Genomic DNA, 12,095 nt, shown 5'->3' on the forward strand with positions numbered 1-12,095 from the left:
AATTCAGATTAAACAAACAGATGATGTTCAAAATCAATATAATACTTCGGCATTTAGCTAATGTTTTTTTTATTTATTTTTTATGATTCTTTCAACAGACACTGTCAACCCTACAAAGTGTGGCTGCCCTTTTGCTCTGAAGATGGCTGCTTGTCAGCTGCTTCTGGAGATTACCACTTTCCTGCGGGAGACTTTTCCCTGTCTCCCCAGACCCCGAACAGAGCCCCTTGTGGTCAGTTTTGGTATTGTCTCCCTCTGACCAGATTCATTCATGTGACATGATTAAAGGGATAGTTCACCCAAAAATTTAAATTCCCTCATCATTTACTCACCCTTATGTCATTACAGATGTATAAGACTTTCTTTCTTCCGATTTTTTAGAAAAATGAGTCCATATAATGCAAAATGATGGTTCCCTCAAAGTTGAGGCTTCAAAAACCACGCAAAACAAACACAATGGTAATCCATATGACCCTAGTTAATATGTCAATGTCTTCTGAAGAGAAACGATAGGTTTGTTGTAGAAAATACTGACATTTTTTAAATATTTTAAACTTATCATAAGCTTATGTTGTGAAGCGTGACATAAGTGTGTTGTGAAATTTGCTCTAGAAGTGATACGGATTCACAGATGATGGTCACTTCTCCATCAAGTAGATGGTCACCGGAGTTTCACCATGCACATACACACCTATCATTTCACTTCAGAAGACATTGATTCATCAACGGGTCGTATGGATTACCGTCGTGTTCATTTGGCATGAGTGTCAACTTTGAGAGACCTATCCACTTGCATTATATGGACTCACAGAGATGGAATATTTTTCTAAAAATCTCAGTTTGTGTTCACCTGAAGAAAGAAAGTCATATACATCTGGGAGGGCATGAGGGTGAGTAAATGATGAGAGAATTTTTGGTCGGAGTATCCCTTTAATTACGAAGCCCCTCATACAGTAAAACATGCAGGGGAAAAAAACAGGATGTTGTGGACACAAATTAGGAATTAAACTGCAGTCACACTAGACTTTGAGCATGCAAAATTCCTACGGACACTGGAATGGTCGCAAAATGTTTGTTTTTTTTAAAACATAATACAGCATATAATACATAATAATCTGCTTCACTTTACTGCAATCCTGCAGATTTAAACTTTGTGTATCAGAAAGATAAAATTACAAAATTTTAATAGAAGGAAATTCAGGGTAATGTATTCTGAGAAATTAAGTAAAAGTTAATTTATTAAATATTATGGAAATGCATATTTCTGTAACACTTTAGTTTAGGGTCCAATTCCCACTATTAACTAGTTGCTTATTATAATGCATATTACTAGGATATTGGCTGTTTATTAGTACTTATATGACCTTATTCTACATTCCTAATCCTACCCAATACCTCAACTTAACAGCTACCTTACTAACTATTCATAAGCAGTAATTAGGAGTTTATTGAGGCAAAAGTCGTAGTTAATAGTTAGTGAATAGTTAGTGGACCCTAATCTAAAGTGTGACCTATGTTTCAAATGCAGGAAATGAATTTGGAATTTAAATCTCTCAATTCTATTCTTAATAGCGCACATCCCTGGTGTATGCGTTTACTTGGCTGATGATTGAATAGTAAGCGGATCTTACATCGCACAGTTAAACAATTGCCAAACCAAGATTGTCTTTTGGCTCCTATAGGATTTAGAGAGCTGCCGCTTGCGTCTGGACCCTGAGCTAGGCCGTCACCGCTATGAGAGGAAGATCAGCTTTGCAGGAATCCTGGATGATGAAGATGGACACGATTCTTTGAACAGCAGCAGCCACACCCTCAAGTCTGACACTGGCTGTGAGGAGAAGAAATCATCACAAGAGCCACTGGGTAAAATGAAAAAGGAAAAATTGTCTGCATGTACATGTTTGATAGAGGCTGAAAATATGATTTATCATTTTTATTTTGTCTCATCTCCTCTCACCAGCTCCGATTAGGAAGATCCGTATTGGTGGCTCTCGTTTGCTACAGATTAAAGGAGCAAGGAGTTTCCGAATAAAGAAAGGAGGCTCTTTGTCTTCTATCCGCCGGGCAGGGAGTCTGAAAAGCACTAAGATGTCCAGACAGGACTCTGAGTCTGAGAATGACGTGGATTCGGAGCGGCTGCTCTCCCAGAGTAGAGATACTGTCACTGATATAGGTCAGACAATGCTTCTCCAGCCCTATATGAAGTTATTTTATTATTACATTTGTAAATGTAGTTATTGGGGAGATGGTCAAAGCAGAATACATTATTTAGAAAGACATTAATAATGGCGTCAATAATAAAATGTATGGGTTAAAAGAAAAAATATTTGTTAGGCTGATCCAACAAACACAAAGGTAATGTTTTTAATAAACATATCTAATCGTACATGTAATGACCTAATGGTCAGTTGTAAAGGTAATATGACTAAAGTGTGAACTTGAGAATACAAGTGAGAATACACAATGGGCCCTATTTTAATGATAAGCGCATTTAATCTAAATGCATGGTCTAAAGCACTGTGCACTTAGGGCGTGTCCGAATCCACTTTTGCTAGTTTAACGATGGGAAAAATGGTTGGCGCATGGTCTAAAAGGGTCCCTATTCTCTTAATGAGTAATGGTGTGTTTTGGGCGTAACTTGCAATAAACCAATCAGAGTCTCATCTCCCATTCCCTTTAAAAGCCAGTTGCGCTTGCACCATGGCGGGTTGCTATTTACATGGTGGAATTTGCAAGCGGAAAGAATGCGTCTCCAGAGAGGAAACGGATCTTCTCGTGCGCGAAGTTAAAGCGTGCAAGCAGACCATCTACGCCTACGGGACAAGCCGGATTCCACCATATCTTTATGTACACAATATTAATCTTTTACATTATAATCCTTTTATTTTTAATATTTGGCTAGTTTGTGTGCTGTTGGGGGTCCCTGTGTGTGTAATAAGGACAGTGTACGCACGTTGTGCACCCGCCTATAGGCGCATGTTACTAACGCGCTCTTGGTTTTTGTTGGTCAATGGCGCAGTCTATTTCAGTTGCCTCAAAATCGCAACACGCCATCAATGCGCCTGAACATACCTCGTTTTCAGACCAGCACGCCCATGGGCGCACAAATGCATTTGCTATTTAAACAACGTGGCGCAGGACATGAAAATGATAACTGCGTCAGGCTGAAACTAGCAAAAAGGTGTGTAAAGGGAGTTCAAATTGGATGGCTATTTTGCAGTCATTTTATTTAATGTGTCTCAGAAATCTAAGCTTGTCAAGAGTTATATTGAACTATGATATCATACATATTTTTTAAATGTTTGTGCTGCTGTTTTAAACCTTCAGAGTGAGAGATATATAGCATATTTCTGTATGCAGTGTATGAGGTAAAGGAGGGGTGAAATTTCAAAAAAAAAAATAATAAAAAAATAAATAAGAGCCATTTCTTTCTAAGTGAAAGCAGTACCCTCAAAAGAAAAGAACAGCCTTCTGTGCTATTATATTTCTGATTCAAGCTAAATCTTTTTTTTTACCAACCTTTGTTTTAGAATTTTTAGCTTGATTTACATACAGATTGCAATAAAAATGAAATAATAAATAATTTAATGAATTATACAAGTCATATTTGGAAAGTAAATGGAGATCAGATACATCTAAAAAGATTTGTCACAGATACTATATAAATTTGCTTATACAGATAATGGCTTTCCTGTACATAAGTAAACAAAAAATGTACAACACATTAAGAAAAGTAGTGTATGCGTAATCTGTTTAGGAAGCCCTTGGAGCGCTAGCGAGCCAAGCATTGAACCTGAAGGTCCTGGCAGCACAGGGGGTGTGGAGGACAACTACCATCGCAACATGTCATGGCTGCACGTAAGAGCCAGCATTCTGACTTTTCCCTGTGTGAACTAAATGTGTGGGGTATTTGTTTATCATGCTCCTCTTTCTCAATTTCCAGATTATGATTCTGCTGTGCAACCAGCAGAGTTTCATCTGCACTCATGTGGATTTCTGCCACCCTCGCTGCTATCAGCACCACAGCCGTTCCTGCGCTCGGCTCGTCCGTGCCATCAAACTTTTATACGGAGAGACGGTGGACAGCCTGAAAGAGAACAGCGCCACTGGCAATATCAGCGGCCGTGCCAAAAAAAGCAAAGAGGTGGTTAAAAATATTCAGTGCGAGGGGGTCCCCAAATACAAACTAGTATTCTACAAACATAAAAAACATTAATCTCCTAACATTATTTATGTAATTGTCATTGCAGTGTAAATATATTCATTCCATATCCAAGTAAATACAGTTCAAGAGCTTTGGCACTGTAGAGTATGTGTTGACTAAAGGTGTACAGGGACAACCTAACTGAGCCCTCTTAAATCAGCTTGCCCAAGTACAGAATATAATTGCTTTTTGGGTTTCACTTTATTTTTGATGGTCCCTTTTGAACATTCTGTTAACTATGTGTAACGTTGTACCTACATGTCTACTGACTCTCATTAGAGTGTTAGTAGAGTATTAGTAGACTGGAAGGGTTAGGGGTTAGAATAAGTTGACATGTAGTTGCAAAGTTACTTATAGTCAGTAGATCATCTATTGAAGGGCCATCACAATAAAGTGTTAGCAGATATTAAGCATGCAGTCTACTAATACTCTAAATAACTTTGCAACAACATGTCAATGAACTCTTGTTATAGTCAACAGAATGTTCAAAAGGGACCATCAAAATAAAGTGTTGCCTGTTTTTGTTTCAGTGTTCAGACAAATCCTGCCTCCGGACCCCATCCATGAAAAGACGCCCCACTGACAGCAGTGCTGAGGGGAAAAAAGACACTGGCATGCTAAAGTACATCCGCAACCAGGTCTCTCCTTTCTGTCCACTACACAGAGAACTTTACTGGTGTACAAGCTGTTGCTATTGTTACATTGTATGCATAAAGACTGTGAGTTAGTAGTGTTAAGTATGCTATGTTCTGTTTTTTTAGGTAATGAGCCTGTCTCCAGCCCCTCTGTCCTTGCTCATAAAAGCAGCCCCTATCCTTACTGAGGACATGTATGGAGACATTCTGCCTGCAGCATGGGAGCTCCTGCTGAGTGTGGATGAGCATATGGCTGCAGCTGCAGGTCTGTCTGGCTCCTCCCTTGCTGGGGAATCTACTCAGAGTTATTAGTTAGTTAGCCTTTGAAATGAAACTGTGACAGCATTTTATAGCTAGGGGATTTTATTCCTATTTAAGGCATTGCAGAACTAATTTTCATTTTGTAATGTTGATTACCATGTTCCAAACCATAGTGGGCAGCCTACTTAGGATGTATTTTGGGCACTATTAAAGTCGCCATGAAAAAAACAAAAACATTTTTGCAATATTTATTATAAACAATTTATCCATGCACATTAATATATTTTTTAATTCATGTGCATTAATAATCTTTAATCAAAATAAATGAATCTCCCTCTTGCAATGACATCCCTTCTCTTCTTTGATGACATGTTTACTGGCACGAGGACGGGACAACCTGTCATTCACATGAAATCACAGCACTAGCAAATGACAACAATCCATTCAATTCTGGTTGGACAAAATCAAGTCCCATCAAACATTTTTTCCTTGTCCGAGAAGGAAATAGGAATAGGAAAGAAAAGACTACCGCAACTTCACTTTCATGCCAACTTTAAATTGTATTATAAATTAAGCTTATGCTATAATATAAGCTTACATGACTAAAGCTTAATTTTAACAATATTTTATATAGGTATTCTCAGTGCTTGGAAAGTATCAGTAGAAATTCGTTATAATTAATTCATTAGTTTAAATTCTATAAGTGCTATACAAATTAAATCAAATTATTCATATAATGTAACTAAATATATTCTAGGACACCTAGGTTCCGTGTATGCCTTTTTTTGTGCTGATAATAAGAGTATCAAATTGTGCTCTTATAATTGTGCTAATTATAAGAGTATCAAATACAGCAACATCAAATTTTGTTGTAATCTGGAACTGTAAGAGTTTGCCACACGTGGCTGTTGACATTTTGGTTAGGATGCTGCCTTAAAAGGATGCTGCCTATATTTAGAATGTAGACAGCCAGACAACTCCCTAGGGTTTGGAAGGGAGCAGGTATATGCTTATCCATACATTTCTTAAATGGAGTCTCTCTCTATAGACATTAATTATTATCATACAAACACACACAGCTGCCCTGTTCCTGCTGTGCGCGGTGAAGGTGCCGGATGGAGTGACCGAGATGATGATGGCTGAATTTCAGCACCAGGAAGCGTGTCAGAGAATTAACTCCATTTTGAAATTCTACACTGTCTGGAGATTCCGTTACCAAGTGTGGCCTCGGATGGAGGAGGGGGCTCAGCAGATTTTTAAGGTATTATTGATGGAAAAACAATTTACAGTGCAATTTACTGCAGTATGCTACTTCTAATTTCTATGCACATTATTCTTTGTTATTATTTTGTTTTACATCCTTACAATATCATTATTGGCAATAGCAAAACTTTTTTCAGTCTCTCTCTCTCTGCGTGCATGTTGTTTCATAGATTCCTCCACCCAGCATTAACTTCACGCTGCCCTCTCCTATCCTGGGAATGCCCTGTGTGCCCATATTTGACCCTCCGTGGGTTCCTGTTAATGCAGGCACTGTTCCGGATGCAATTAGTGAAGATCAGTCTGTAGGTTTTAGTGGCCCACCACACCAAACATATCCTGCCTTAAGGCAAAATGGTCATGCACAGATTTTACAGAAGATATTTCCCTATTAGCCACTCATTAATTTCTTCCTCTGCTCCCTGTACATTTCAGAAATCATTCTCGGCACGTGCAGTGTCTCGCTCTCACCAACGGGCAGAGCACATCCTGAAGAACATGCAGCAGGAGGAAGAGAAGAGGAGGCTCGGTCGTGAGGCCAGCATCATCACGGCCATCCCTATCGCTCAAGAGGCCTGCTATGAGCCTACATGTAGTCCCCCGCCCGAGCAGGAAGAAGAGGGTGTGTTATTTCTGTGCTGTACTAGTTATGGTTATATCATAAGGAATCTAATTTCCCTGATCTTTTCAGATAAAAGAGTAGTCCCACTTTACATTTTTAACTACTATGTACTAACATTTAAATGAATCATTTGATACAATACACTTAATGTGTACATATATGATTTCACACTGTATATATATTTAAAAAACACCTGCATGTAATTACATCTGCAATTAATTGTTGTAATTACATCTATAATGGCACTGTTGACTATTCCCTTACTCCTTAACTAGTCTCGCGCAGCTCAAGGAACGCCCAAGAGGACGTTTGACTGATGTAACGCAATCAGTCACAGTTTGTTTTTGTTCCGCGTCATGTTTAATAATTTAATTGATTAATAAATTATTAAATACTAATAAATTATTCATTCAAGAACGTTGTGCAAGTTTACTACAACAATGGAGCCACAAACTTCACATACTTTTGAAAATCCAGCATTTAGTTGAGCCTGGTAAGCGCTGATTGTCACAGTTGTAAGCACAACGGCTTTCTTCTTCAACGAGGGATTTTGGCGTCACGGCATCTCCTGGACATCCTGTAGAATTCAACCAATTAGATCGCGACTTCAAAAGTGCTTCCAGAAAAGTGTGCCATATGCATCAGACGTTCAGCCAACGGTCTGTGGGCGTGACGTCTGAGGCTGAGACTACCCCTTAACTAACCCTTGAACCTAACCATACCAAACCTGTCCCTAACATTTACCCGTATCCCAAGTCAATTGAGGCAAAAGTGTTTTACGATACAACATGCATAAAAAAACAGGTACAATGCACTTATTGTGTTCAAGTGTGTAGTAGTTAAAGACACCTAATATAAAGTGACAAAAAATGGTTCATTTTACTTGAAAACATACTGTAAGTTTCCATAACTCAAAACCCAGTCCAGAAAAACATTGATTTTAACCAAAGAATGTTAATGTACAAAGACTACAGACTCATATTACTAGGAGAAATAGGAGTAAGTGCAACAGGCAATATGGCGGAACAAGTTCCACCTTCTAAATAAAAGAGCCAGTCGATGATTGGTAAAGTCATAGCATCACTGCAGCTGCCGTCAGAATCTCTGCTCGCCATAGAAACAGTGTTTTGAGTCTCAATGCGCGCTTTGGACATGCGCATTGGCTGGTCCAGCCTGAAAAATTAACTTTTTTTAATGCTTGTTAACAGTTTATGGGACAGTTCATGTCAGATTGTGTTGCTGATTTGAAATATGTTATTTAAATGTGAATTCGACAAGCAGTTATTGAGATTTCAGGATTCCCCCATTCAAGTAGACAGGACTTGGTCTTGAATACCCGAAATAGCCTCTCGGTTTGAAAGTGAATTCTGTTTGAGCAATGCTTTATACAAATTCCCCTGAAATACCTGCAACTCTGCATATAAAGAATCCCAACATTAGAAATGAGCAGCTGAAATTTTTGGTTACACTTTATTTCGATAGTCCACTTTAGACATTCTACTAACTATAAGTAACTTTTAATAAGTAACTCTCATTAGAGTATTAGTAGACTGTTAGGTTAGGGTTAGGTGATAGGGTTCGGGTTAGGAGAATAAGTTGACTTGTAGTTGCCAAGTTACTTATAGTCAGTAGAATGTATGTTGGGGGACCAACAAAATAAAGTGTTAGCAAATATTAAGCAGACAGTCTACTAATCCTCTAATGACAGTTAGTTGATATGTAGCTGCAGAGTTACTTATAGTTAGCAGAGGGTCTAAAGTCGACTATCGAAATAAAGTGTTACCAAATGTTTTAACTAGGTTTAATTTCTGAACTGTTTGAGCACAGATTGTTTACTGGACGATAAAAAACTAAATTAGACTCAACAGCAAACCCGCAGCTTGTGTGTAAATACCGCATGGACACTTCACATGTGAATGTATTTACATAGTCTTAGAATTAAACAAGCCTTTCTTTTTTTTGAGTGCCAGAAAGAGAGTAGAAAGTAGTATAAATACGTATATAATCTATAGATGGACTTCATAAAAATTAAAATAATAAAAAGTAAATAATAAAACAATGAATGACATGACTTCTTTAGATTTTGAAACAATTATTTCACTTTAAGCCCAGTGATCAATCCTGAAATATGGGTTTTCAGAACATGTTCATAGAGATGAGCTAACTATGTGCAAATGTAATTTGTGGTATCCTCTTCTCTGTCAGTAGAAGATGTGATGAACCTGACATCACGTCGTCTGTCCGCCAGCCCTTCCTGTGCCTCCAGTAACTCTCACAGAAACTACTCCTTTCGCAGAGGCTCTGTGTGGTCAGTGCGCTCAGTGGTCAGTGCTGAGGGTAAGCTACGTCACCTTCTCCATATTTACAACAGATTTAGGAGTAAAGTCATTAATCATATTGTTTTTAATTGTTTGCTATTCATGTGGTTTGTTTTACCTTACAAGATGATGAGAACACAACGGAACTCACACCAACACACCACATGCTGCAGCCACCCCAGGCTGTTTTCCCACCATGCATATGTGCTGCCGTGCTGCCCATTGTGCACCTGATGGAAGATGGAGGAGTTCGGGAAGATGGAGTTGCAGGTGAGAGGCAAAGAAGAATCTTCCGACAAACCATTTAATTAACATTTTTACCCACTGTTCTTTTAGACCCTCACATTACTACTTTGTTTCTTTGTTTTGTGTTTCCACAGTATGTGCTGTTGCTCAGCAGGTCTTGTGGAACTGTCTGATTGAAGATCCAGCATTGGTTCTTAGACACTTCCTGGAGAAACTCACAGTCAGTAACAGACAGGTAAGACCACTTAAGTAGTCATTCTTTCAGAGAATAAAAGATGAACGTTTGCTGTTATATGATGAAACATGGTTATTGTTCTCAGGATGAGCTGATGTACATGCTGAGGAAACTGCTTCTTAACATTGGGGATTTGCCTGCACAGACCTCGCACATTCTTTTCAACTATCTGGTGAGACTTTAGCATGAATAAAAGAAAACCAACCAACAGAAAGAACCAAAAAGGGGGTTTTACAGCAATGCCATAGATTAACCATTTTGGATTCCAGAAACCATTTTACTTTGTGCCATAGGGAACCTTATATAATATTATTTTTATAGTGTAAAGCACACTTTTCTATTACAGAAAATGTTAAAGGTTCTTCACACAAAGTACCATTTAAGAATCTTTGTTTGGGATAGTTTACCCAAAATGAAAATTCTGTCATAATTTACTTACCCTCATGTCATTCCAAACCCGGAAGACTTTGGCTATTCTTCAAAACACAAATTAAGATATCTTTAATGAAATTTGAGAGGTTTCTGTCCCTCCATTGAATAAAATTTTAGTTTTGGTTACCTGGACTATCAATGGAGGGACAGAAACCTCTCAAATTTCATTAAAGATATCTTAATTTGTGTTTTGAAGATTAACAAAAGTCTGAAATGACATAAGGGTGAGTAAATAATGACAGAATCTTCCTTTTTAGGTGAACTATCCCTTTTAGAGTGAAGGATGGAGATTCGGGGATCTCATTGTGCAGATCTGGGTGTCATACTAGACAATCTGATATTTTTCTCATTTTTTCCAAGGTGGGCTTGATCATGTATTTCGTAAGGACTCCCTGTGAGTGGGGCATGGATGCCATATCAGCCACATTGACCTTTCTGTGGGAGGTGGTGGGTTATGTAGAAGGGCTCTTTTTCAAAGACCTTAAACAGACTATGAAGAAAGAACAGTGTGAGGTCAAGCTTCTGGTTACTGCCTCCATGCCAGGTTGCATATTTTAGCTATGCTCCATACAGAAAATAAGTTTACTAGTGTCCTGTTCATGTTCATAACTGAAACTGTAATTGTGTGCCTAGGAACCAAAACCCTGGTCGTTCATGGACAGAATGAGTGTGACATTCCTACCCAGTTACCAGTGCACGAAGACACCCAGTTTGAAGCTCTTTTAAAGGTCATTGTAATAGCTGTAGATTTGTTCAATATGGACATGCTATTAAATGATGTTGCTATATTTTCACAATTTAACAACCTTTCCCCTTTGTTTTGCTTAATGTCTTCATGCCAGGAGTGTTTAGAGTTCTTCAATATACCAGAGGCTCGATCTGCTAACTATTTTCTAATGGATAAGCGTTGGAACCTTATCCACTATGCCAAGGTGGGTTATAGTCTTCGAACAAATCTAGACATTTCAAAGGATACATACTGGATATTCTTGGTAGTAAACACTAGAATGTTTGTATTTTGGCTGAAATTTGGTATGCATCTCTACATCAGACCTATGTGCGAGACATCTACCCTTTCAGAAGATCAGTGTCTCCTCAGCTCAACCTGGTTCATATGCTTCCAGAGAAGGGTCAAGAGCTCATTCAGAAACAGGTGTGCTTTATGAATCTCAGTCAAGGGAGAAAGTGTTTCTGCTGAACCATTTAATGGTTCACATAATGGAATTTGTGTCCATTAAGTACTAAAGATCAAGGTCACTTTAGAATTCAGAACTATTGTTGAATCTATATAGTGTACATAACTTGACATAACATTAAAAAAAATTCATTTATAAAATGAAAAATATAGCACAAATTACCAATCATTTGTTATGTTCAGGTGTTTTCCAGAAAGCTGGAAGAGATTGGCCGAGTTTTGTTCATCATCTCGCTTACCCAGCGTATGCCTGCCATGCACAAGCAATCCCACGTCTCCATGCTTCAAGAAGACCTTCTGCGACTGCCATCATTTCCTCGCTCTGCCATTGATGCTGAGTTCACCCTCTTCAATGAGCCTCTAGGTAAATGAGAAAAATAATTTGATCCTCTTTTACGTTAGCTAATAATCTTGGCTAACAGTCCAACAATTTAACCAGTGGTGTCAGTTCGCCAAATATCAGAATATGGCAAGTTCTGATGATTTCATCCATCTTACAATATTACCTGACAATTTCAAAGTCCTGTTCATTTTAATCCTTTCTAACCATAAAAATAGGCATATATAACATCTAATGGTTGACTATAATCTTAAAATATATCCAAGACATCTTTATTCATTCTATTAGAAGGGCGGCTCAATTTGACTAATTCAATATTACAAGACAAGATGCTGAGTTGAATTGTA

The 12,095-nt window shown here is 38.2% G+C and overlaps 1 protein-coding gene across 1 annotated transcript in view; it reads left to right on the forward strand.

The window, feature by feature from the left end:
• Positions 1-12,095, forward strand: part of unc80 (unc-80 homolog (C. elegans)) — a 59,102-nt gene that overhangs the window by 28,680 nt on the left and 18,327 nt on the right. Inside the window, exons 25-43 of the mRNA XM_084128764.1 lie at positions 99-232; positions 1,683-1,863; positions 1,961-2,173; positions 3,758-3,858; positions 3,944-4,144; positions 4,735-4,842; positions 4,966-5,104; positions 6,180-6,361; positions 6,534-6,665; positions 6,796-6,982; positions 9,188-9,319; positions 9,427-9,570; positions 9,681-9,781; positions 9,867-9,953; positions 10,574-10,757; positions 10,847-10,941; positions 11,056-11,145; positions 11,265-11,366; positions 11,592-11,772. Of these exons, the coding sequence (XP_083984890.1) occupies positions 99-232; positions 1,683-1,863; positions 1,961-2,173; positions 3,758-3,858; positions 3,944-4,144; positions 4,735-4,842; positions 4,966-5,104; positions 6,180-6,361; positions 6,534-6,665; positions 6,796-6,982; positions 9,188-9,319; positions 9,427-9,570; positions 9,681-9,781; positions 9,867-9,953; positions 10,574-10,757; positions 10,847-10,941; positions 11,056-11,145; positions 11,265-11,366; positions 11,592-11,772 (2,694 nt within the window). The remainder of the gene's footprint in view (positions 1-98; positions 233-1,682; positions 1,864-1,960; positions 2,174-3,757; positions 3,859-3,943; positions 4,145-4,734; positions 4,843-4,965; positions 5,105-6,179; positions 6,362-6,533; positions 6,666-6,795; positions 6,983-9,187; positions 9,320-9,426; positions 9,571-9,680; positions 9,782-9,866; positions 9,954-10,573; positions 10,758-10,846; positions 10,942-11,055; positions 11,146-11,264; positions 11,367-11,591; positions 11,773-12,095) is intronic.

Source organism: Abramis brama (genome assembly GCF_963993115.1).
Source record: "Abramis brama genome assembly, chromosome: 11".
Taxonomy (NCBI): Eukaryota; Metazoa; Chordata; class Actinopteri; order Cypriniformes; family Leuciscidae; genus Abramis; species Abramis brama.